Source organism: Zeus faber, assembly GCF_960531495.2.
Source record: "Zeus faber genome assembly, chromosome: 14".
Lineage (NCBI taxonomy): Eukaryota > Metazoa > Chordata > Actinopteri > Zeiformes > Zeidae > Zeus > Zeus faber.
The window spans coordinates 15600325-15627161 of NC_137200.1; the positions used below are offsets into that span (position 1 = coordinate 15600325).

The 26837-nt window shown below is 44.3% G+C and overlaps 1 protein-coding gene across 2 annotated transcripts; it reads left to right on the forward strand.

Moving 5' to 3' along the window:
- Window positions 1-179: 179 nt before the first annotated feature.
- On the forward strand, window positions 180-26475 carry robo4 (roundabout, axon guidance receptor, homolog 4). Of its 2 annotated transcripts, none has more exons than XM_080013387.1 (19): window positions 180-378; window positions 2763-3089; window positions 4053-4210; window positions 4587-4707; window positions 6078-6216; window positions 8938-9065; window positions 10426-10541; window positions 11803-12034; window positions 12146-12267; window positions 13381-13552; window positions 15012-15203; window positions 15291-15333; window positions 16614-16729; window positions 16869-17198; window positions 17757-17843; window positions 18543-18693; window positions 19457-19702; window positions 20971-21320; window positions 24829-26475. In XM_080013387.1, the coding sequence occupies exons 1-19, from the start codon at window positions 297-299 to the stop codon at window positions 25002-25004; spliced, it is 3288 nt and encodes a 1095-aa protein (XP_079869513.1). In that variant the 5' UTR covers window positions 180-296; the 3' UTR covers window positions 25005-26475. The 2 variants fall into 2 exon arrangements, with proteins under 2 accessions (XP_079869513.1, XP_079869512.1); XM_080013386.1 differs by lacking the exon at window positions 24829-26475 and adding an exon at window positions 23104-23419.
- The last annotated feature ends 362 nt before the right edge of the window (window positions 26476-26837 follow it).

Sequence of the window (26837 nt, forward strand, 5' to 3'; positions counted from 1 at the left end):
TCAGTTTTGGACTGAGTGTCCACACGCACACACACACACACACACACACACACACACACACACACACACACACACACAAGTTCTCACGCGGTGCCCAATACCAAACTGACTTCACACGCTGGCGCCGGGCTCAGCATCCCCCGAGCGGCTCTCCGCTCCTGTCCGAAGCAGACGCAGGATACTTCGGGTCCGCTCGGAAATAACTTGGCCCGAGGTCCGCAGAGCTCCCGTCCAGGAGGAGCGTCCAGCCCCGTGCGCGGTGGGGTGGCGTGTCGCCGCGTTCTCTCTGGATAATTATGGGGGATGTATGTAGAATGGCTGGAAGAAGGGACCTAATCACACTGGTGTTGTGCTCTGGGCTGCTGGGGAGCCTGGTTGGTAAGTGTCCTTCGCTGGTTCTTCCGGAACTTTTCGGGTTTAGAGTTAAAACATGATATATGGATTTATAAGTATGATTATTGCCGCATACACACGGCTGGGGTACAATCCACCGTCACCCAATTTATAAATGGCTTACTTTTATATAATCATAAATTCAAATATAATATTATAATTATTGTAATTGTTATTATTATTATTTATTATTATTATTATTATTTCTTATATTTATGACGCCTATTCCGTGTCTCTATCAATAAAAACTTGTATAATAACCTATTTTCCATGTTTATTTTCAACGCAATTTCAACACACAAATGTGTGTGATTCTGTTCCATTTAAATGTGTTTAGGGGTATGATCCTTATTTATTGACTCCATATGTACCTTCATTAGCACTCCTTATCTGCAATTAATATTGTATATTGTGTGTAATAATGATGACGTATAATTAAGGATTCCCTACATGCCTGACTGTTTACAGATAACAGTGTTACAGTAGAATCTAAATATATATATATATATGCAGCATATTGTATACGCAAACACTGTTGATTGGCCTGTGTACCAAATCAAGATTTGGGACATTTCATTGTGGAATTGAGATCCCAACTCCAGATCGTTAATTGTTCAAGTTTAAATGATGTTCCAAACCCAAATGCTCAACTCTATGAAACAGTGAGCCAGAACACCACAGATACACTGTGATAAGTCAGCAGGTGTTAAGTTCACAGCCTGTGTATGAAAATGTTGAGCTTTTGTTCTTGTTTATAAGTTTTATATATATATATATATATATATATATATATATATATATATATATATATATATATATATATATATATATACAAAATATATTACATTTCACCGTTTAACCCTTTTCAGTGGTTTTCTCAATCGAGACATTGTCAATTCATCATGTAGCGATAGCATTATTGTTTTGTCTGAATTAACAGTGATGCATGACCTAAACTGTTGGGACCTGTGTGTGCAAGGGTGGAGAGTTTTATTTATTCATCATTATTATTATTCTTTTTTTTTTTTTTTTTTTTTTTTACCTCATCTGCTGTTTTCCCCAAATGGCAATGAATTCTGTAAACAGTTAAATTGACAGGCCCACAAAATAACATCTTGAGAAGTTGAATCATAAAAAAAAACCAAACGATTGGACCATCACTCTCCCATTATTTGTATATGTACTTTTGAAATATCTCAAGGTTTAAAAGCACCGGCCTCCTTAATGTGACCGTCGAGAATGCCTTTGGCCATCATAAGGAATGCAAATCAACGGCGTATTTTAATCTCGAAAACTGACGCTTCACAGAAACAACAAGGTCACAGAAAACAAAAGAAACAGGGAAGCAAATTAAGTCAACTCCCAGTGATAATATAAGTAAAAAGATCTCTCTTTGCCAGATGACCCTTTTAGAGCTACTTTCTTGACCAGGGTCTTTTGTTCTGCTGCGGATGTGGTTGTGACAGAGTTTTTCTGTTTCGCCTTTGTTGTGGATGACCCTCTCGGGGCTCACTCAAGCTTCCTCCCCTTGTAAAGAAAGCTGACCCCACACGCACGCACGCGCGCACACACACACACACACACACACACACACACACACACACACACACACACACACACACACACACACACACACACACACGTTTCCTTGAGTGTGGTCATCCAGCGAGTACCATGGGGAAACTGAAACAATGGCATTCCGATGCTGGCTGCAAATACACATTGTTTGCCTTAGCCTTGTCACGGGACTTCAGGTTGTTGCGTCTTTGTTGGCGTTTGTTGGGAGGTTGGAACAACCACGAAGAAGAACCGAGGTCTGCTCTCTGGCCGCTGAGTGCCCCACCCACCATGGTGGAGAACTCCGACCCAAACCCCAAAGGCTGATCAGCCTTTGGGGTTTTGGTTAGAGTTAGAGCCTTGTCAACTTCCTTATCGCCAAGGCTGACGGAATGATTTTTCGTCAGCCTTTCATATTTCAGAATAGATGGATCGATTATATAGATCTCTAAACACAATTATGGCGCGTGATGCTACACGTGTTGACTGCAAATCTGGCCAACCGTTAGAGTCGAGCTCTGTGTCACAACAGCGGTAGTCCAAATTCAGCCCCATCAAAAACGACCGCTGCCATTGACCATTCCTGAAATGAGTGAAATCTGGAGTTGAAAGGATTCAGATTTGTGGATTTGTTTTTGGGGCGCAGGGTTCATCCTTGTAGTCTATTACTTTGATATCCACCCATCCAGGTTTTGACTCCAACACATCTCCAGTACACTCGAGTTTATTGCGACCCCCAGGAAGTTTGATTCCGAACGGCTCTGTGACTTCGATCGATGCAGCGTTTTTTTTTCTTCTCTCCTTGCCCTCAGGTTCTAGGGTCCGTGCGGAGGAGGTGCCGCCCCGCATCCTCTACCAGCCCTCCGACGTGGTAGTGAAGGTGGGCTTCCCGGCCACGCTGACCTGCCGGGCGGAGGGCAATCCGGAGCCCGCCATCGAGTGGCTGCGAAACGGCCAGCGCCTGGAGACGTTCAGTAGGGACGACCAATCCCAGCTCATGGTCCTGTCGGATGGCAGCCTGTTCTTCCTCAGCGTTGGGGGCGGCAGGCGGGGTCAGACGCACGAGGGGGTCTACACTTGCGTGGCCACGAACAGCGCGGGGAAGGCCACCAGTCGCAACGCGTCATTGTACATCGCAGGTACGACCAGAGCAGAGGACGGCATCTGAGCAACCGTCCATGTGACGTGTCACCTCAGTTAAAGAGCGTTTTCAGCTGGGACTTAAAGGAAATCTCTGAGCTTTGCTGGTTGTACGTCTATGGCAAGCCATTTTAACTTTTAATCCATGGGATGTCACTTTTTAGTACTTCTGTTTTAGTTAAGTTAGTTGCTATTCCAAGAGTTACTAGTTACAACTTATTTATTGGATACTAGTTACTACTCCAATTGTCACAAGTATCTATTGCAATGTTACTAGTTTCTAAAAATCGAACCCTAGTATTTATTCATGAAATACGCGCTACCTGTTCAATGAGGCCTACTGCCCCTGCCTTTTTTAAAAACGTTATTATTATTTATTATATATTTTTATATAATAAAAATATATTTATTATCATTTATCTACCCTATTTTGTTCTTTGTTTTTTCCATTGTAACGTGTCCTTGAGTTTGTGAAAGGCACTATATAAATCCCAGTTCTTCTTCTTCTTCTTCTTCTTCTTCTTCTTCTTCTTCTTCTTCTTCTTCTTCTTCTTCTTCTTCTTCTTCTTCTTCTTCTTCTTCTTCTTCTTCTTCTTCTTATTATTATTATTATTATTATTATTATTATTATTATTAATAATAATAATGACTAGTGCCTTTTCTCATTGTTATTAGTAACATTTTAATTTTTACCTGTAACATTTTAAATTGTTTTGTGTAGTAGAAAATACATTGTTACTGGTGGAACAGAAAAATGTTATTAGTAAGATACAACACTAGTACTCATACTAAGGGCACTCGTGCAAATTAATAAGTACAGTTCTGGTACTAAATCAATCGTGACTAGTGAAATTGCAAAACATACTTAGGAAGCCCTGGAATCAGAATTTGTGGAAATAAAAAGGTATTATTCAATAGTATCGGTACCCGTATCAAACACCGGCTCGGTCTCTGCGCTCCAGTGCTGCGTGAGGAGTTCACCGTGCAGCCCAGCGACGTGGAGGTGGCCGAGGGGGAGGAGGCCGTCCTGAACTGCAGACCCCCGCTGGGACACCCCGAACCCAACGTCACGTGGAGGAAGGACGGCCTCCTCATCAACAGCAAGGACACTCACTACACTGTAAGACCCCCAACCTTTTTATTTAGTTATTTATTTCGTTTATTATTATTTCTAGTTTTTATTTTAGTGTCATCGTTCTATTTAAATTTATAATTGAAGTTGTGTTTTATGCACTATTTTAGTCTGGATGTCATTTTGGGATTTATTTTCTGTGCAGCTGCACATTATTTATTTTTATGTCATATGGCATTTTCCCAAAATATCTTTTGGAAATGAATTCTGTAAACTGAAAAATAAATTGAAAAAGAACTGTGTGTGTGTGTGTGTGTGTGTGTGTGTGTGTGTGTGTGTGTGTGTGTGTGTGTGTGTGTGTGTGTGTGTGTGTGTGTGTGTGTTTTCTTATCCACCCTCTAATTCTGGCCCCCTGTGCATTTAGGAGCTGAGTGGGAAGCTTATCATCGGCCCTTCTGAGAAGAAATACTCTGGGGTGTACGTCTGCGTGGCCACCAACACTGCGGGCGTGAGAGAGAGCAGAGCGGCCAGACTCTCTGTGCTCGGTGAGACAACACTCCCAAAATCCTATTTAACAGTGTTCACCACAACGCTGCAACAGATTTTAAAAAAGCGAAAACTGTGTTTTGATATTCTACTATGGTTGCGTCCGTGTTATGGGCACGCTGTGAGATTATGCCGTTTCCCACCGCACTACAGGTAAACCCTTTGAAGCTGAGTTGTGTCTACAATACTGATAAAGGAACAGTACATAATCAAAACAATGAAAATATCACAGATCCAGAAAAGTTTGGGTGCATGAGAGAGGCTTCGGAGCAGGGCTGTTTCTAGCTTTTTGGGGGCCCCTATCTTGAGAAACTATGGTGGGGGGGATTCAAAACCCTCCAAAGTGGTCCGGGGACATTCATTTAACATTTAAATGAATCAATGTGGTGCACTTTAAAAGGAAAAGAGACTCGATCTGGGGAAAACATTTTATTTTCTTTTTCAAATCAAACATCTCAGCAATTTAAAATGATAATAAATTGGAAACACTGACCCCAGTGTTTCCAATTTCCCAATGAAATTGAGAAAAATGAAGGTGAAAAATGTTCCCAATTCCCAATGAAACGTTTTAGGGTTAGGGCTCCCCTACATCAAGAAACTCCTGAAAACATATTGGATTTACCAAATCTGCATTATAAATCTTAAATCAAATGCGCATAAATGAGACGGATGCTGCATTTCCTTAAAATGTTTATTTTAAAAGTTAGGAACAAATTTGTTAAGGAATCAAAATCAAGGCAAACATTACAACTGATGAATGCATATAAAACTATATAAACTACATATCGAAATATCCCTTTCCCCCCAAACAAATCAAATAAATAAGGCCATTGCACAGAATAAGAGGGTGTTTGGCCGACCAGTGATTTTATTTTCTAAATAAAAAAAGACTAAAATGGCAGCTTGGGGGCCCCCTGGTGGCTTTGGGGGCCCTATGCAACCACAAAGTCTGCATAATGTCAAGAAACGGCCCTGCTTAGGAGAACTTCAATCAGTCACAGCAATCACAGACGAAAACCCGGAACCTTTGGGGGAGCTGTGTTGTGGACTGGCTTTTGTCAACTGGCTTCAAAAAGGAGGAAGTATCCCTGAACCGCCCGACCTTGGAGGGTTCACACTTATTTTGGAAGACAGTGTCCCACGGTTCCTTCGCATTGCACAGAATGTTTTCAGACTATTCTATGCCAAAATATACCAAAATTGTCTATCTTTGGTAAGGTAGACAAAGAGCGAATTTCCTCTAAAACTAGAGTATCCCTTTAAACTGCCACCATGTCAACCAAGCCAACAACACAATCAGTACATTCTTCCAAAACAGCACCACAAACGCTGTTAAAACCAAGCGCAACGCGTTGTCCCGCCCTTGCAGCCAAGCCCGTGCTGCGGCTGAAGCCCGAGGACATGGCGGTGAGAACAGGGGAGTCGGCCCATTTCCACTGCCAGGCTGAAGGAGACCCTCCGCCCGCCGTGGTCTGGAGTCGAGAGCAGGGCCCGCTGCCCAACGGCAGGTACGTACACATGGCGGTAAAAGTTTGATGGGATGAAGTGAGAAGACTTATGAGAAGATACATCCATGCGCTGATGATTCTTTCTTTGTTTAAGGAAAATTCCCCGCTATTGAAGAAATTTAACATGCAATGTGAACGTGAACTAACTGATTACTACTGAGATCGTCATGGGTCCAGCGTCCGTAGATGTGTTAGTCAGGAAGTCTTGCATCACCAGCTGGACCCAAGGTTGCCTACGCCAGTGCCTGGCACCGTCTCCATTCCTGTTGTGACTAGTAATAGAGTCAACAAAGTGAAATCTTATCACACTGCTAACCTGCCAAATTTAACAACTATCCCCCTGATCGGACTTGGAGCCTATCATTGTCAATAGCACCAGCAAGATTTGTCCTCTTAATGTTAGATCTCTGGCCAACAAATCATTTTTAGTTAATGATCTGATGACTACTTCTGAACTTGATTTTATGTTTTTTAACTGAGACATGGTTAGAACACAGTAACCGTGCCACCATTCTGATTGGGACAGCTCCTCCTAATTTTGACTTTATGGATGTTTGTAGATCTGGAAAAAGAGGTGGAGGGGCCGCTGTTTTATTTCAAAATGTGCGGGTACCCCTCACTTAACGACCTGTTTAACGACCGTTCGGACTTACGACCAGCTCTCTGACCGGTGTGTACTGTACGCTGTGCGAGAACTTTGGTGGCGGAAAACGGCGGTGCGGCATCTCAGCGTCGAGGGTCTCACCTCGCGTCACCCTTTGTCAGTCCCAGTGTCGTTCCCGCAGCCGGTCAGTATTCACTACACTAGCCTCGCTGGCGTTGATAATCTCCAAAAACTGATATTTCAGTAAGGGGGCGGCGCCTCGCTTATCGACCGATCCGCTTAACCACCTGGTCGGAGGAACGGAACTCGGTCGTTAAGCGAGGAGTACCTGTACTTCGGGGCGAACAGATGTCATTTGGTGATTTCCCATCCTTGGAATACCTTTGTGCTGTACTGAAATGTTCCCCCAGAGTTCTGCTCCTAATCATTTACAGGCCACCGAAATTCTCAGCAAACTTTTTGGATGACTTTACAGAACTGTTGTCTAGCATTTCCACTGGCTTTGACTGTCTAGTTATAACCGGTGACGTTAATATCCATATGAATGATTAGAATAACAAGGCTAGCAAAATAACTCTTTGCTATAAGGGACACATTTGAACTGTCTCACCGCGTGAAAGGGCCTTCTCATAGCCGGGGGCATACCTTGGACTTCTAGAAATAACCTTTCTGTGATTAATCCTTCTCTGTCGGACCATTTCTGTGTCTTCTTTCGATAGATGCTTTATTCCTGACATACAGATCGAATCAAATACTGTTGAAAAAAACGGCATATCAATGAGAATTATAGTGCACTCTTTAAAAACGTCATCTCCATGTTACCACCTTTCACCTTCAAGTTTCTGCCGATGATCGAGTAGATCATTTTAATTCCAAAATTGTGAATGTTGTAGATTTTAGAGAATGCCGGAAGGCTGAACGCAATTGGTGGAAAACAACTTCATGTTCACCATGGCATCTATAAAGCACATATGCACATTGCACACACTGTTGCACACTTTATACTGAACATTTGCACATTCCTGCACAACTGTACGGCTTCGTAAAAAAAAAAAAAAAAGCCTTATTTTACATATTCTTATGTATTTCACTGATATCTTACTTATTGTTTTACATTTATGTTTCATGTATGCACTAAACACAAAGACAAGTTCCTTGTTCGTGTAAACTTGGCAATAGAGACGATTCTGATTCTGCTTCTGATTGTGATTAGAGCCTCTGTGCTTACAATTTAGACTTGAAAAGTGCGAGAGAAACTTTTTTTTCTCCAATATCATTAACAGTAACATTAATAATGCGCAAACTGTTGATAGGGGAAACAATTCCCCAACACAAAAAACCCCTGAACTCCTTTCCACCCATGAATGCAATGAGTTTGCCTCCTTTTTTACTGATAAAATTGAAGCCATTAGACAAGCCATCAATACTTTTGCTTCAAACAAAAATGTTGGGTCACCATGTCTATATAAAAGTGATGTAGCAACGGTGACACGATTAAATGTCTCAGACTCCGAAACCCTTGAGGAAAGGGTGACACAACTTAAGCCACCCAGCTGCTGCCTCCACGCTTTACCTACCAGTTTATTTAAGAATGTTTTGGACTTGCCTGGCAATAGACAAACTGCAAAGTTAACAGCTCTCTCCGATCAGGCAACTTTCCAAAAGCCTTGAAAACGACAGTTATTAAACCCCTTCTTAAAAAGCGGAGCCCAGATGCGTCTGTCATTAACAACTACAGGCCGATACGAAATCGACTCTTCATTAGTAAAATCATCGAGAGAGTTCTCCAGCAACTTAATCAATTTTTGGCCTCAACTGGCAACATGAATAAACATGGTGACACTTGAGGAGGTGACTATATGGTTCATGATGAGATTGCAGCAGAAAAAACTTTCCGCCATTGTCGTTTGTTCAGAGTCTGCTGCTGACGTGCCTGTGACCTGCCCGTCACGTCCTCATACACTGTACCCGCTGGCCTTGTGCTTAATTGCATCCTTGCAGATGCGTAGTTAGAAGCAAGTACCATCCACGAAGGGCTTTCGGGTGCCAGAACATTCACATATACTACCCATCTTGGAATTGGAAGACAAAATGGCTCCCCCAATCTGTGTTCATAGGTATCTTGTGAGTCCCGACCAGAGCCTCCAGATCCACTATGTGACGGTCCAGGATGCAGGACAGTACACGTGCACGGCTGTCAATGACATAGGTGTGGTCACTGCCAGCGCCCAGCTGCTGGTGGAAGGTGAGTCTATGTGTTTAAAGCTTGACACGCGAGACTCAGAGTGTTGCGTTGTCCTGCAACCAATCAGGGCATTTGATAAACCTACAGCCAATCAGAGCAACGGAACATGTGATGTAGCGCTGAGCAACAGAAAAAAAGACGTTTCCCAAATCCTGTGGGAAGTACGGCAAACACATCTTTCTTATATACAAAAGCTTTTTAGAGAAAATATACCGTCCAGTTGGTTTAATTCTAAAGCCGATGCGCAATTCATGGTGCTATTAGTGGGCATGTAGCAAAGTGATTAATGACAAAAAGGGAAAAAGGCAACGCTGCCTCGATCCGCTCTGCTGGGCGATCAATAAGCATATCTGTTAAAATTGTTTTTTGAAAATAATGGAAATGGTCCGGGCTGGAAGGAGGGTTGCGCTCGGGGCACGCGTAACACACAACGGGGATTTTGCAATCAGGCGCACGGGGAGACCCCCAACTGGGTCTCCCAACGGGGTCTCCCCGTAACCTGCAATCCTTTTATGAATTCGTCCATTGGTGCTGATCATCGGCGTTTTCGGATCTTTCATAGATCTTTTCAGTTCCTGCGCACTGCAGGAACTGGGAACGATCGTAGTCCATCAAGCGCTGTTTTGAGGGGCTTTTCTGGCTCCTACTTCAGGTCAGGTACTCTCCCAGCGCAAGAGAAACCTTGAGTGATGTAAGTGTACGGCGATGACATGAGCCAATGCAGCACCGGCAACCACTGTATTTCAAAACCCATGTAAAGCGTTTTCAGTAAACAACTCGTAACGGTAGCCTTAAGAAACACGGACAAATATTGGCCCACCCAGTTAAAATCAAGCCCGCGACACTCAACAAACACATCTGCAACCCGGTGTCCTCCATCCCGTTGTGGTTGTATGTCGCGCAGAAGTGACGTTGCTATACCAACTGCCGGCCGGCTGACGCCACTCCAGCGTTCCTGTTGGCAGTGCGAATGCAAACAGAAAAAAAAGCCCTCCAAGGTACGTCGTTCTCGGGGGAGCTTCCCAGTCGGCAGTTCCTCTCAGAACTGTTTGGTCCGAAAACGCCTAACGTTAAAAGCGAAAGAAAGATTCCAACATTTCGTATGAAAGCCACTGAGTGGAGCTACCAAGCCCGCCTATATTTCCTGGCTATTGAAATATTACAAGTTTTGATAAGCCATGTCAAAACTGCCCTCATCCAAAACCAAACCCGGTAACAATGTGCGTCTCTCTCAAATTAATTTTGCACCACAATGTCTCAAGTTAAAACAATGATGAGGAAACTCCCATCCAAATGAAAATGAATGAAAACTGAGGGGACAAATTGAAAGGTGTGACTTTTTTGTCTCTTGTGTTTCCAGACGCTGCCAACACTAAACAGATTGACCTCCACAAGGAGCTGTCCACCCTGCGCGTGGCTCTGGACAACATCACCGTCACGGCCTCTGCATCCAATGTTTCCCAAGTCCAGTGGAAGGTATTGGAATGCTGCTTTGGCACTTCCGGGTCCCATATCTTACCAATTTCGGCAATTGTGTATCATTGCATAGTCTCGTAAATTTGTAAACACATTTCGTCAAGGACAAGCAATTCACCGTTTTGTTTCCAGGTCTTATCACTTTTCCGTGCGGCTGAACGTATCCTGTCGATGGGTGCTCCACGTCCTTCTCTTACGGCCGACCTCAATTGTCTTTCTGCCAGGAGAGTCCTCCCATCACCTACTAAAGCTGGGGGAACAGACATGCAACTTTTACTCGGCCTCGAATTAGCAACCATTTCAGAAAGGGAATTGGCTATTTGCATGTAACAATCAGCTTAGCACAGGGGTTCTCAAACTTCTGTCATCCAAGGACCCCTTACATGAAAATAAACCAAGGACTCCCTCAGGGGAATCCCTTTGTATTAGGCCTATTTCTCACTCTGCTACGTGTGGAAAAACATTCCATGGAAATGTATAGGAAATATTTGTATTGCACCATTTCAAATAACAGAATATAAAAACACATTTCAATTGAATTAACATTAATTCAATGAGCAAGTTACATTTTAGGGACAAAAAAAATCTCAAACACAAATCAAGAGAAGTATATTATAGAGACATGCGGCCGCACGCTTGCAAAGAGATGCACGCGGTGGGATTCGTTTGTCTAGAAGGAGATGATTATATGCATTCATATTGCATAAAACATTTTTTATTTAAGTTGTTTTGTTTTTTTTCCCTAAAATCTCTTCACCGACCCGCTAGCTAAGTGCAACTGACCCCACCTTTTGAGAATCACTGGCTTGCAAGAGGTTATTACTTCAGCCATAAACATCTGCATAACCCACTCACACTTGTGGCGGTGTCACAAGCTGTAGTCCATCTGTTCTCCACCTTTCGATTTGTGCTACTCATATGAAGAACAGAGATGTCGGTTGTAAAGTGAGCGCCCTCAATTTTTCATTGCGATGTACAGTACTATTGGGAAAATCTTGCATTGTTCCCTCAGCCTTACGAAGTTGACACTCAATCCAGGCAGTGTCCAAAACTGGGTTCATGCAAATGATGGGTCAAAGGTGATTGGCTGCCTTTCAGTTTTTGTTCCGAGAAACTCTGCCACTGAGAGCCTTAAAACGACTAAACAAACTGGAACACAACATTTGAAAGAAACCCATGGGAAGAAGCAATAACTGTGGATGAGAGCGTGCAATTCCTCTCAGAAGCACGAGAACTTACTCGTGGGTTTCCCTCTGCCCAGCTCCAGTCGCTGCCAGCCCAGCCCCACTACTTGGACGGTTTTGAGGTCCTGTACCGCTCCCTCCTGCCAGCCATCTCTGAGTGGACTGCTAAGAGGGTGCCGCTGCCCAACTTCCAGACATCAGTTGGCCCCCTAAAGAGAGGCTACAAGTACGAGTTCAAGGTTCGGCCCTACGGCAGCAGCTTGTACGGGAGGGAGAGCAACACCAGGCACCTGAGGGTCCCCGAGATAAGTGAGGCGATTCTCATTGTTTGGTTTTCATTCTTCCAGCTTGTACTCCAGGGGCTGCATCCCATAAAACTGCGGCTTTTCTCCTTTACTGAATTCCTCCGTCTTTCCACAGCTCCTAGTTCCTCCCCACTGGCCGTCGGCGTAACGGTGCAACCTGAGAACAACAACACCGTGCACCTGAGCTGGGAGCCTCCGCCGTTCGACGCCCACAACGGGATCTTGCAGGGCTACCAGGTACACCGCCTCACAGGATCAGCCAAGTACATTTTCATATATAAGCAATTTGTCTTGCTGCAAATCATTACATTTGTCACTAAATGATTGCAATGTGTGCAATGTCCAAGTTATTACTTTAGACATTGTAATAATTTTAACGTACCCAGCCATCCATGAGTAGGTCTAAAGTATTGGGGTGTTATTATAAAAACGATTAATAAATTAAAAACGAAGTTTTAAAATATTAAATACAAATGTGTATTTATACACACACACACACACACACACACACATATACAGGTACTCCTCACTTAAAGACCTATCTGTTTAACGATCGTTTGGACTTAGGACCAGCTCTCCAACCAGTCGGTGTTGTGCTCTGCGTACAATACCGTGGCTTGCGCGGCATCAAGCATCTCATCGCGCATCAATGTCTCAGTCTTGTTCCTTCAGTCTGTCAGTATTCTCTACACTAGCGTTCGCAATCGTCACGCCCCCTTACCGTGAAATAACACGGGTCCTCGCTTATCGACCAATTCGCTTAACAACCTGGTTCTGGGAACGGAACTCGACCGCTAAGTAAGGAGTACCTGTATACAGTATATATTATATACACTGATCAGCCACAACATTAAAACCACTGAGAGGTGAAGTGAATTGCTCATCATCTCGTTCCAATGGGACCTGTCAAGGGGTGGGATATATAAGGCAGCAAGTGAACAGTCAGTTGTTGAAGTTGATGTGCTGGAAGCAGGAAAAATGGACAAGCGTAAGGATCTGAGCCACTTTGACAGGGGCCAAATTTGATGGCTAGACGACTGCATCGGAGCATCTCTAAAACGGAAGGTCTTGTGGGGTGTATCCAGTATGCAGTGGTTAGTACCGACCAAAAGTGGTCCAAGAAAAGACAACCGGCGACAGGGTCATGGGCACACAAGGCTTATTGAATAGTTGGGGGGGGGGCGAAGTGTAGCCCGTCTGGTCCGATCCCACAGAAGAGCTACTGTAGCACAAATTGGTGAAAAGGTTAATGCTGGCTATGAAAGCAAGGTGTCTGAACACACATTAAAAAGGTGTGTCGCCGGTCGAATCTCCTTATAGTCCTATATGCATGCTGAACGTTCTGTCCAGGTGTGGTGTGTGGAGACGAAAGACGGCCAGTCTCACAACTGGACGGTGGACAGCGGCCGACACAGCCTGGACATCTCCACCCTCGCAGCGGGGAAGCGCTACTCCGTCGCCGTGGCCGCTGTCAACGGAGCGGGGTTAGGGAAGCAGAGCGAACCCCTGGGATTTTCCATAGGTGAGTAGCCGTGGTTTCCATCAGCCATGGACATTTAACCTGGGATCCGGGAGGATATTGGAGTATTAGAGCTCATTCTGTTTTTCAAGACAGGCCGGTACACAGAGGTGAGAAGGGAACTGGAAATCCTTGCTTGAGCACACACTTTCACTGCAGAGATCATTCACTTGAGAACAAGTATAAGCAACGAAGAGGAAAAGAACTTGTGTAAAAGTATGTCATTGATTTAGTAAAAAAAAACAAAAAACTACTAAAGTAATTAAGTGAGTTACAGTGACTATAACCACTTTGCAAAACACAGTGATTGGCTCTGGAATTCATTCATTGATATATTCAGTCTTCAGTTTGTTTACAGTCTATACTGAGTTGTTTAAACATATCTACTTACAAAGCAGATGTTTTAACTGTTTACTCTCATAAAAATTGTAAATGGCACTTCTTTGTGACAAAAAAGGTACTGAATTGGAGTTACACACAATAATGTATCATGAAGGTGAAAGCGTACTGGGAGTACTGGAGCGGGGGGGGTTTGAACTAGTTACTTTCCTCCTCTGGGTTTGTAAAACTCGCTGGCGAGCGGCCAGCTTAAGGGACGCCGCCTCAGCAAAACTGAATGAGTAAAACTGCTGCGTCTCCTTTATGATACTCCAACCTCGTGTCAGCTATCTGACTGCTGTGTCGCCAATATGTCTCAACTTTTCCAAATTGACAATTGACATTATTATAGTACGTCCAATATACTAGAGGCCATATGTACGTAGAAGGTCATTACAGTATGTAGTTCTCAGGATCGCAGGTCTCACACTTTACTATTCAAAGAGAACACGCTCTTCCAATCTTGTCAAGAGAAAGCTCAGGACGCTTTCGTTATGATTTCTCATGGAATCAATCGCCAATTATATCAATAAATTATAGTGACATACAGGGGCGGCTGGGGCTGCTGCTGTAAATGGCGAAGCCCTCCCCGTGTTTTAGAAAAATAAAATGAGAAAAGAGGTTTGAAATAAATTACATCAACTCATCATCACCTGAAAGATGTCGCTTGGATTGAGATGGAATCATGGTTGTGACCGATCTCGACAGGAAGAGATCACACCTTCTACAGTACAAGGAGATCCTGTGCACCTTTCTGTAGAAACAAAAGTTCAGGCTCAGGAGGTAGAGCAGGTCGTCTAGTAATTGGAAGATTGCCGGTTCGATCCCCGGCTCCTCCTGGTAGCGTGCTTATGTGTCCTTGAGCAAGGCATTCTGCTATATGGCAGCCCACTGCTCCTAGATACGTCGATACTAGGAAGGGTAAAATGCAGAGAAATGCATTTCATTGCCTCAGTATTTGTACTCTCTGCAATGACAATTAGTTGAATCTAATCTAATTATTATTATTATTATTATTATTATTATTAACAACCACCTCTTATTTTCCTCTCTATTTTGCACCCTCTTCTCCCTCACCACGCAGATTCTGAGAAACACGAGCCGCCCCACTCGGATGGTCCCGGTCAGGGTCCGTCCCGGGTCCTTGCCGTCCTCAGGGACCCGCTGTTGATCAGCAGCGCTTGCGCCCTCTTGTGGTGTGTCCTGACGGTGGCGGGCATCTGCCTCTACCGGCGCCACACCAGGACCGGCCTTCTGAGTCACAGAAAGGCCAAAGGTGTGAAAATACACGGTCACAGCAATGTATCAATAGCTTTTGTTTTAATCGTTTGGAAGCCACTAACCATACTTATTGCGATGTTAGGTTTGCACAGACTAGCCGGAGAAGATCTCATCATTAAACACAGGTGAGACAACCAGCCAACAATGTCGAAACAAATGTAATCGATTATGAATGAAGTGGAGCTTATGTCTTATGGAAAGTTTGTATTTACAATGTAAGTCACAAATGACCGTAGGTCATTATTTGATCTGAAATATGGTCTGAATTTCATATTTTTAATTGCCTGTGAACTAGGGCTCAACGATTTGGGAAAATAATCGAAGTGGGTTTTTTTTTTTTAAACCGATACTGCGATTGCGATTTAGTATGCGATTTCAAATAAAAGTTTTTTCTTTCTTCATTTCCTTCTGTATTGTTCACTTAACACAAGCAATAAATCATTCTACAGTATGACCAACACAAACATGTATACAATCAACATATAAACTGCTCTTTCCTGTAGGCCAGGCCTACTTGTTATGAGATAAGATTAATTGATCCATGAATTGATATGAAAAACATATCTTTATTTAACTATTGAATTGTAAAAAGAAATACCTTCAATCACAGTCGAATGTTGACTCATTGATTTAAATTCAAGCCTTGTAATTGTTCAAATCTGAAAATTAACATTTGAAAAAATATGCAGTGTTTCAGCAGAAATGGATTATTTTTCAATAAAAATGTTGCGCGCATACGTCCACAAACACTGAGCTCAAGCTTTATGCTCACAAAATAAAAAATGCAAAGGTAAAAAACAAAAAAACGAAACAACAATGCATTATTCTGGAAGAGGCTCCGTCCTACAGTTGTTCCGAGCTCTGCCATCATCACACACCGCGCACAGCACCCCGTGGCCGGGGCCGTAGCACCGGGTCTCACTGGGGGGCAAGGTGGAGGGTCAAAGGTATCGCTATAGGCCGGGGTGGGCTTAGAGCAGGTGTCCCCATCACGCATGGTTTCGTCCCATATGCACTTGTTTCGTAAAATAAATACAAATTCCCTAGCACGCATCGCTGGCACACGCATCATTGGTCCTGTCGGAGAGGGAACCAGGTGGGCAAAATGTGCCCTGAGCGCATCCCTCTCCGTGCCTCCCCCCCCCCCTCGGGATGGCGCGCAAGGCGACCGCCTATCTCACCTGAAGGAAGAGCTGCACCTGGACAGCCCTATTTGTGAGATTGTGTAACGTTAAATAAAAGACTTCTTATTTTTCATCGCAGGCTTGGCAATTTGAAAACTGCGTTCGGTCAAAACTGCGATGTGGATTTGAATTTGATTCATCGTTTCGGCCCCGCTGTGAACTGGCGGCAAGCTCTGGAGGAGATTCCCCTAAAAGTGACTGATGGCTGATTATTTTCCCAGGATGGCAGCGCCTGACTCCCCGTGGATCTCCGGAGCGTGGAGACCCATGCATTGCAACGAATTCTACCAGGGCCTGTGGGCTCAGAGTCAGGGGAATCCAGCAGTGAAGGGTTCCAGTGAGTCCTCGCCCAGCAGCCGGATCTGCATCTCTTAGCTTCTCGGGCTCATCTCTCCAATCACGTTGTGAAATGCTCGAGGTTCGGTGCGCTCGGAGGAACGCGTCATTTTCTCCAATTGTTTTATTTTCTTCGCTAGGTCTTCCCATCATGGCCAAGAAGGACCCCAGCTTCCTGGACTCGGCCGTCCCCGTTGTGCCGGACAGCTGTGGGGTCTACGGCACCTTCTATGTGGACCTGGTGGGCAACAGCCTCAAGACCTTCAACAGCCCCGGACGCCGCCCCAAGATGCCCCACGGGCCCCCTCAGCTGCAAGGCGTCGAGACCATTTGCATCGCGGCCCACCCCGTCTCCAGGCCGACCGCCGCCTCTGCCGCCGGGGAGGCGTTGCCGTGGAAACAGGCGGTGCCCCCGCGGCCCAAAATGGGGGTGTTGAGGGAGTCATGGGAGAAGAATCACAACAAGCATGGTGAGCGGCGGTGGACTGCAGCTCCACCTCCGACTTCTCTCCTTGCTTGCAAAATAACACCTTGGAGGTTGAGAAAATTCAAGACAAAAATGATCCCAATGGCGTAATGAAATAATAATCTATAATTTATACGATGAACGACAAAGTACTTTGGCCACCTCATTAATTAATGCAATGTTCTTGACTTTGATTTTTTATGAGGGGGAAACCACACCAACTTGTATCAGAAATGGACAGTGACTTCATGGCGACACCGGTTGAGGCTGGAGGGAAATGTGTATTTCAGTGAAATGACAGCCAAAAAGAAATCATTAGTTGAGACCGCGTTGTTCATTGTAGAATTTAGCTGTAGGAGGAGAGTGAACAGATAAAAACGGAACTTGCTCTATTTGATAAATATTCCAAGAGATCCACCTTTTAAATATGACTGAGGTGGCCTAATGCAGGGGCTCCCAAAATGGGCTCCCGCCAGTGGCCCTGGACGAATTGCACGGGGGGTCCACAGCCAAATTATTATTGTCTTATATTTGACATTTTTTTCTCCTCTCCCGCTTCAAGAGTTACACTCCGTGAAAAGTGTTCCCTTGTTGCCCGCCAGCAACCGCAACAACCAGAGGTTCAGCCATCGAGCAGCACGGCCGCCTGGTATGACACCGACACACACTCAACACATTCCAGCTTTAATCGTGCCACCGGAACAGAACAGAAGGCACAGCTGCCGGAAGATTAACCAGGGGGATCGGATGCTATGTCCAATTATTCCCCAATTATTGGGGAAAAAGTACAGACAAAAAAAATGTACGTGTACATGGTTAACTTATGTCTGAGTTATGGTGGTATGTATAATTGAAGGTGGTATCAGTAAGGTAAGGTGGTATGTGTAAGTTAAGGGGGTACATGTAATTTAAGATGGAATATGTAAGTTAAGGTGGGTGTATCATTCCAAGTTATGTGTGTAAGAAGGTAGTACATGCAAGTTGAGGTGGGAAGGGTAAAGTTAAGGTAATATGTGTAAGGTGGTATGGGTAAGTTAGGGCGGTGTATAATATAAAGTGGTTTGTGTAAGAAGGCGGTACATGCAAGTTGCGGTGGTATGTGTACGTGAAGGTAATATGTGTAACGTGGTATATGTATTTAAAGTGGTGTGTGTAAGAAGGCAGTACATACAAATTAAGTTGGTATGTGTAAGTTAAGGTGGTATACTGTATAAGTTAAGGTAGTATGTTTAATTAAATTTAAGTATAAGTTAAGGTGGTAGGCGCAAGTTAAGGTGGTATGTATCAGGATGGTTCGGTGTTTTGCCGTTAAGTTTGGCTAAACCTGGTAATGCACGTGTTTTCACAGGCGTGCATCCAGACAGTGTCAGACTTCCAGCCTCCCCCCGGGTCCTGCACTACTCTGCCTCTCTCCACCTGGTAGACATGCTGCCCCCACCACCACCACCTCCGCCCATAGAGGATACCACGGACACACACAGCCTCACCTCTGATGAAGGGTAAAACACACACACACACACACACTCACATTGGATTGTTTATTGTGCATTTTTTAGGTTATTTTTATTCCTGTTGGTGTTTAGTTATCATTAGGTATTTTGTATTGGGGATTGTTTTGTTGTATTGTTGATTGCTTATTTGTACTATCATTTTCAGGTATTTCATTGTTTATTTTAGATTTATTGTATATTGTTGAATTATTCTTGTCACTCTTATGTTTATTCTATTGTATTTTTTGTTGATTTTTAGGTTTCTGGGTTATATTTATTGGTTCATTGATCATTATATTTATTGTGTATATATATATTTTTTCATTATTAATTATTAGGTTTATTTTTCTGCTTATTGTTCGGTTTATTTTATTGTTTAGGTTCATGTATATTGGAACGTTTCCTATCATCCTCTTTATTTAAGAAACAAAAACAACTGTGGCTCAAGCAAAAGTGTAATGGGAGTTTATTTTAGCTTTATTTGAAACCTATTTAAGAAATTAATTTTCAAAAATGATTATGACAACATGATACTCAATGTCTATCTGAACCAAATAAGTACTTAATAATAAAATTACTTGCGTCTTAATATTTTACAATTTCCACTTCTAACAGCTATTGCTCTAGCATCCTCAGTGTATACTAGTTTGGAAGGTTTTTATTTTTAAATCACAATCATTATTTCATCAAACAATCCACACATGTGTTTAGATAGGTGTTCTTGAATGAAACAACATTCTTTTACAGTGTCACTATCTGCATCGTTCCTCAGCTCCAGCCGCTCCACTAAGCTGACGGTGGACGTGGACATGGGGTCTCTGCAGTCGGTGTGCGCTGCCACGGGCTGCCACCAGTACCCCGGACCCCCCGACAGCAACCCCACCGTGGGTCAGTCGTCCTACAGCCACCACTCCACTGCGTCCTACCACCCTTCTCTGGACGATGACCAGGGCGCAGCGCTGACCTCACAGGACGTCACGCAGTACCTGGAGCTCAACTCCAAGGCAGAGAATCACAGGTAATGTCGGTAAGAGTCGACCCAAAGTCCAGATATAGCAAAACATAGTTCACTTTACAAAATAGAGGTAAGTCTCAATCAAAACCAAAACAACACAAGACAGTTACAGGGCTGGAGATCTAGAAAAAGACACATAAGCAGGGTATGCACTGGGACTACCGCGCATTTCGTCATTGGCAGGCCCGTGGTAGGTTTCCTGAGAAAGTGTCCCTGTTACGCACAGTGATTTTTTTTGTTTAGCTCAATAAGGAAACCGAGTAAAATGCAATAGCTTACATCAAAAAACAGACTGTGCTTCTCGTCCGTCTCGGAAACGTGCTTCTCGTCTGTCCCAAAATTTTAATTACACTCATATTAGCCTAGAACACATACACTCGCACACAAATCCTACTCTGAACAGCGCTCCACCAGACCAGGGTCTGCGGGGGCAGGTGGGGTGCAAGTGATTCAGGTAACATCCGGGTGCCCTGCGCTGGGCACACTCAGCCATGTGGATGGGCGCTCGGGGCTCATGGCCGGGTGGGCCGTCCGGTTTCCTGCGGTGGGGCAGGCCTTGCTCTTGCGCGGGTGGATTCTGGGGCTCCCACCGGTTAGCCTGCGGGGCGGGCGGTTCGGGGGTTGCCGGCCTGTCGGCACGGGACCCGGCTCCGGGCCTGAGGTGCGTGCCTGGCGCCGGCGGCCCGGGTTCTGCGCCTGCGGCTGCGTCTTGTCCCTGCACATGGGGGCGGGTTGTATGTGTGTGCCTCAGGGCCGCGGGGTCTCGTGCTCCCTGGGACTGGTTGCTCCACGGGCTTCCGGCTTCTCTGGAGGCCAGGGGGTGGCAGGGCGGGGTGTCTATGCGGCTACCAGACTCAGGAGTGGCTTTGGGGTTCTTTCCGCTGCTTGGTGATGCCACGACATAATATGCCTCGACCTGCTTGCAGGTTGAGAACTTCAACTCCACTTGCAGACTAACTCTGTCCTAGATGCAATAGTGTACAAATACTCTGTGTTGTATGCCCAGCATGTTGGACTCAGTGGCTCCCTTAAACTAACCAGAACAAAATAAAGACTAAAGTAAGGCATCAAGCTGCGATAACCAGGCGCCCGATCTCCGTTCTGAAATCAGAAGAAACATAATTCAACTTAACATAAACCAAACATTAATTTGAATTGATATCTAACATAAAACCACACAGCATGGCGGATCGGTGTATCAGACAAAGGTAAACTTTGGGGAAATGAAAATGAAGTTAAATTAAGTTAAATCTTCTCTTCCCTCCAACCAGCAACCTCCCAAAGCCGCCCCTTCATCCGGCCCGCTCCCTCACGCCCACCCTGGGCTACCTCTGCAGCCCCCTGCCCTCGGACCCGCAGGGCGTCCACCAGCGGCCGGAGGCTCGTCCAGAGGCTCGGCCTGCCGGCCTGCGACGCTCGTGGCTGCGGAGCACGCCGTCCTCCTGCTACAGTGAATGGGAGGGCTCGCTCTGGAGCACGTGGAGCTCGGTGACGGAGGGCAGCATGGCCAGCGCCCGCACCAGCCTCATCAGCTCGGTGGACGGCTCCTCCGTCGGCGACCCCAACTTCGCCCGCTTCCTGACGTTGGCGGCGGCCGGGTCCAGCGGAACCTCCTGCTCGGGTAAGAGGCCACGGGTCACTGTCCGGGACACAACAAAACTTTGGATTACTTGTAAACCCTGCTGCCCTTGATACATTAGCGATAACGTCTTGTTTCAGAAGGTAATACTACAAACATGCAGGATAATGTGCAGGCGGCCAGTCATTATCAGCAAAATAAACCCAGACAGGGTGACGGAGACTTGTATTGCCCTGAATTTTAATTGGTTATTTTGCCGATAATGTCTGTATGGCTGCACATTAACCCACTTATTGTAGAAATACAAAATGTTATGTTTTACAGGAAAATTCATTTTAATTGTGGCTTTAGGTTTAAGTGTTGTAGCGGACGAGGTTAAAATTCTGCATGGCTGCACAAAATGACCACGGCGTCTGATAGGGGTCTTCTGCCCCATAGTTTCCGTCAGCGTTTGATAAATAATAACACATGCTTTGATATTTCTTAATACAACCCTATTTTAAAGTAGTCCTGACATAACTATAAAATAACAGTTATTCCAGCTTGTTGAGCCTCTCAGAGGATACATACATTATTACATTATGTCATTTAGAAGACGCTTTTATCCAAAGCGACTTACAATAAATACACATGTCATATTAAACAAACAAACCAAATGACTCATTGTACTTTTATGTGAAATTCGAGACAGTTAACACTTCAGGTAAAGTGGAAAAGTGGCTTTTTCAGCACCAAATAAAATACAATTGCAATACTGAGAAACTTAACCTGTCGTGACTAAATGTGTCCACTAGGAGGGGCCATCAGCCTGCACTGGGCCTCCGAGGCACTGAGGAGCTGTGGTGGAATATTGGGACAATGCATGCGTTGCATGTTTGCCAAACTAAAATGAATTGTAAAACAGAGTTGCACATTTCATTTTCAGAGCTAACGTGAAAATGGAATCCGGCATGAACACTGTGACTGCAAATCGAAATCACTGTTACTTTTGAAAATAAAGCGAAACCGTTTATAGAACAGGGCGTTGGTAGGTCCTTAAAAAAGTCTTAGATAAAAAACATCTTAAAATCAGTTTTACAAATATTAGACCTTAGAAGTCATTAAATAGTCTTGAAATGAAATTTAATATTTTCAATGGAATCATCTGATCCAATCAAAAAGGCTATTAGTGTCACTTTTGGAACATAACATGCTGTGTGTGTGTGTGTGTGTGTGTGTGTGTGTGTGTGTGTGTGTGTGTGTGTGTGTGTGTGTGTGTGTGTGTGTGTGTGTGGGTGGGTGTGTGTGTGTGTGTGTGTGTGTGTGTGTGTGTGTGTGTGGGTGTGTAGGCTTGCCAGCAGTCAATAAATTTAAAGGCAGTCAGTAAAACCAAATCTAAATTCGATAATGTTCTGAACCCATAAACAACAGTTCCATAACTCTGTCACTCGCATTAATCGCTTGACTTCTGACTCCTAGGAAATGGTGGGGGGAGTGAATCTCAATCAAACGAGAAACGAGATTTACTTCACCCAAGCACTTAAAATGTTCCACTTTCATCCGCAGACGCCGCTGGTTAATAATAATTAAAAATGCATTTCGGGGCAAAAGTGTCAATCAAAAAACGCATGCTCAGACCGCGCGACTAAACGGAGCTCCATAAGAACGAATATTGAGGAAGAGAAAAACGACATCACAGCCCTTCACCTGTGTCGTTTTTAATAAATCCGCTTTTTAATGATGTCTACAGGAAACGTGACATGACAGTTAAAAATAGTGTGTGTGTGTGTGTGTGTGTGTGTGTGTGTGTGTGTGTGTGTGTGTGTGTGCGTGCGTGCGTGCGTAGGACCAGGCGAACCCGTCAACACTATATCTGAGGTGGCACCAGGCAATTACTTAGCACCTCTCAGCAAATTGAACGTCCAGACATCCAGCCATCCCTTCCACAATGTCACCTCATCCATCACCACCAATCCCCCTTCTTTTTTGAGGGGCTGCGGCTGTTCCCCGGCTTGTTTCAGAGATACTACAGCGCATTTCAGTTTTACATAGGGAACGTGGCCTGTCTTTTACTGGATGGACTGCTCATTAAAACCCCGGGCATGGATAGAGGATGTTTTTTTTTTGGGGGGGTTGGTGGGGTTTGTGAGCCGGAGAGAAAAGCTAAATGAAAATAGCCGGAACCACAGCAAAATGAATCAAATATGTTTTTATGCTGGAACTGAAATGAAAATGACTTTTTAAGTGTCCCTTTTGAAATAAAATGAGGCATGTATCAAAAATTAAACACGTCACGGGTGCTAGCAACTGGAGTAAACGTCTTAACATGGCTTCACACCGAATCCGACAAACGACAGAAACAAAGCGGAAGTCCATTCATTGCAATGGGAAAGTCGGATTCCACACGTGAGAAGCTGCGCGCACGGGGAAGCGTTCAAACGCATGCGACCAGTTTGGATCCGGCGCGAGGGGCAAATCCGACTTTGGGATGCGTTTTCGGATTTGGTGTGAACCCAGCGGTACAGTAGAACCAGGCCCCGAGCGGGAGGCTCCCCCTGAGAGACATCTCCCGTTTCCATGATTGTGCAAATACTCATGATTGCGATTCCGAGGCTGGGTTCACGACTGGTGACGCCCGGCTCACAACGGAGTCTTTTCGGTGACTCGGGAGCCGGAAGTCACTCCGGCAAAAGAGGGCTTCCTCGTTTTTCATCGCGGTCCTCTTTCGACTCGTGCATCGTTCAGGAAGTCCTCCCTCGCTCACCGGGCGTTACACCGACGGAATCAAATGGACGAAGGGTCAGGAAATTGAAACGACTCTTGAGTGAGTCGCCGAGAACCGAAAAAAAAAAAAAAAAAAAAGACCTTTCAGAACTATTCACAACCCCATAACCAGAGTTTGGAAACTCATGTGACATAGTGTTATGGGGCACTATGAGATCACTTTTTGCTATTTTGAACCTCCAAGGTGTAGTCCATTCAAATAAGTTATTTGGTTATTAAACAAAGGTCTGATGTCATTCCATGCGGAGTGAAAATAATTACCCGTTCCACCACTGTCTTTTTCTTTTAAGGTAATTAGAATGATACCTCTCTAGCGACAATATGTTGACAAGTTCTTTGAAAAGTAAGTGAAGGAATCGTCCATATTTCACACGGATTAAATAATACAGATTGCACAAATCGAGTCCACCCCCATCCTCCTCCCCATTGGCTAAACGCTTCTCTCCGTGAATTAAACATGTTTTTTCTGGTGGCTGCTTGAAAAAGCCCTAATAATTAGCCTCTCTCTAAATAATAGAATCACCTTCATTTATTTTTATATATATTTGACTACTTCTGTATTTTTCGGCTATTTGTGTGCGTACAGTATTTGACGTTTTTTTTATTTTTTTTTTATTCCAGACTGTTACACTTAAAAATATATATATGCTAATCATGTGTACAAATGCACCTATCTTCACCGTGACGAATGCCTTGTATATCTACAGTAAATGCACCTGGTGGACTTACTTCATTCTGATCATCAGCACCACGAGCTTTGACTTCTCCCCCGTTTGGGTCTTTCCAGACTTCTCTCCGCCGGCCTCCCCGCTGAGCGTGCTGCTCCCTCCCTTCGACCCCTCCGCGGGGTCGGAGTCGGAGCCGGCGCCGGCGTGGGAGTGGAACATGGCGTGGCTGGAGGAGATGGAGGCGCGGTACCGAGCCCAGTACCCCGGCCACGGCACCCTGCCCTACGACGCCTGAGGGCGGCCGCCATCCCCCGGCGGGCGGGGGCGCCCATGTCGACGCTCGCAAACGTTTCCCAGAAGGTTTAGAAAAAACGTCCCCGCGGGCGTTTTGGGATTAAAATCGTGACTCTGTGAAGTTGGAACCGAGAAACTTCACTAACTTACCTCAGGACAAAGTTTATTTGGCGTTTGAGCATGTCTGCGTCTCACTGTTGAGGTCTTTCAACAGTTAAAATGATGCAAACCGGCAAAATCCGCAAAACCTCAGAGGGGGACAAAAGAAAGGTAGTGAGAATGGTAATGGAATTGTTTGGATTTCTTTAAGTTCACCCCTGTTTTGAAGTCCCGCCTCAGGTAGTACGGAGGGAGGTTCCTTTTCTCCAAATTGGACGCACGGCTCCATGCTCCATCCTCCCATCGGGGGATCAATGCAACCGATGGGGGACAAAACACACACACACACACACACACACACACAATCTGTTTTCCGTGCAGGCACTCACAGCAGTTTGACTTCGATAGAGTTTCAAAATCAACGTGGTATTTTAGAAACATACAATAGGTTTTATTGCCAAATTTATTTCTCAATTCACTGCTGTGTTTTTAACTGGATTCACACCGACTCCATTTATTATCTCCATTTTTTGGTTTACGAGACGTGAAAAACAAGCAGCATGTCGGCTATGCGAGCCACATACGTATCGTCCCAATATCTCTTATTCACCATCAGCAAGTACAAAATGAAAACGCGCCTTTGAAGCAAAACCGTTTCAGACGGCGTGCGACGGGTCACACGCAAGTTGTACTCGTTTGAAAGAAAGAAATCCACATGGCAATTTTGATGACAACCGCTGTGCCCCTCTCTTTCAAATAAATGGTTGGGTAAACACCTTGTATGTTGGCTGGTGATCTACCAAAAAGCACGTCTCCTGCTAAGTTCAAAGTGGTCAGATCCTTTGAGTGTAAATATGCAGCCAATGCAAGAAAATGTTATTTAATGGACTTTGCAAATCGTCCTCGTTTCACTCATTCGCTTGACATTTTAGGAAGTTGTCCTGTATTCTCGTGAGATTTTCCTCATGAGATCTTCCCTTGATATTCTCATGAAGTTATTTCATTTTTTTTTTTCTTATGTTTTGAGTTTTGGATTTAGCTAAAACTAAGTCGGGATTATGAAGCAGAAATGTGTTTTTGAGATTCGTGGTTTTCTGCACTAAATGTAACTAATTGAAGGTTTATATTTTGAATAACTTGAATTTAAGTAAAACCATTATTTTATTGCCTCTGCTATGCATAGTTAAGTACTTTTAATGAAATAAATAGATAGAATAAAATGTTTCAGGCTTCACAAAGTTCTATATTTTTCAATGTTTTTCAAACTTTTAAGAATTAATAATGTGGTTAAATTAGATTATATGAATGATTTGAAATAAAGTTTAACATGTAATGCCATAATATTTGTACTAACCCACAGAATGCCAATAAATGTTGCATATGACTTTGATTCTGTTGCATACGACTTTGATTCTGTTGTATATGACTTCGGATATTTTACTATTTTCAAGCTCAGATATTGAGGTGTGAAGGACATTGTATGAAGGACAATGCCAGTTGAAGTGAGGCTCAGATGGCGTGCACACAGTTCTACACGTATTTATTTATTTTCAATGGATAAGCCATTTTCCATGACAACGCGGTCAGGAACGCTTTTGTGCCTTTTTTAAAAATAAATAATTGGGCACAACACTTCAGGGCGAATTCACAAAAGGATTGCGTGGCTCTTATGGCCGCTCAACCGGCGCAAATAGAACAAAAAGCGAGCATCTAATTCACAAAGCACTACAAACAG

What these genes read in the sequence shown, in the direction of transcription:
- robo4 (XM_080013386.1), top strand. Translation starts at nt 297, where the DNA reads ATGGGGGATGTATGTAGAATGGCTGGAAGAAGGGACCTAATCACACTG. An exon ending in GGCCAGACTCTCTGTGCTCG is followed by an intron (nt 4,708 to 6,077) that starts GTGAGACAACAC and finishes CCGCCCTTGCAG; the next exon opens with CCAAGCCCGTGCTGCGGCTG. An exon ending in ACCCCTGGGATTTTCCATAG is followed by an intron (nt 13,553 to 15,011) that starts GTGAGTAGCCGT and finishes CTCACCACGCAG; the next exon opens with ATTCTGAGAAACACGAGCCG.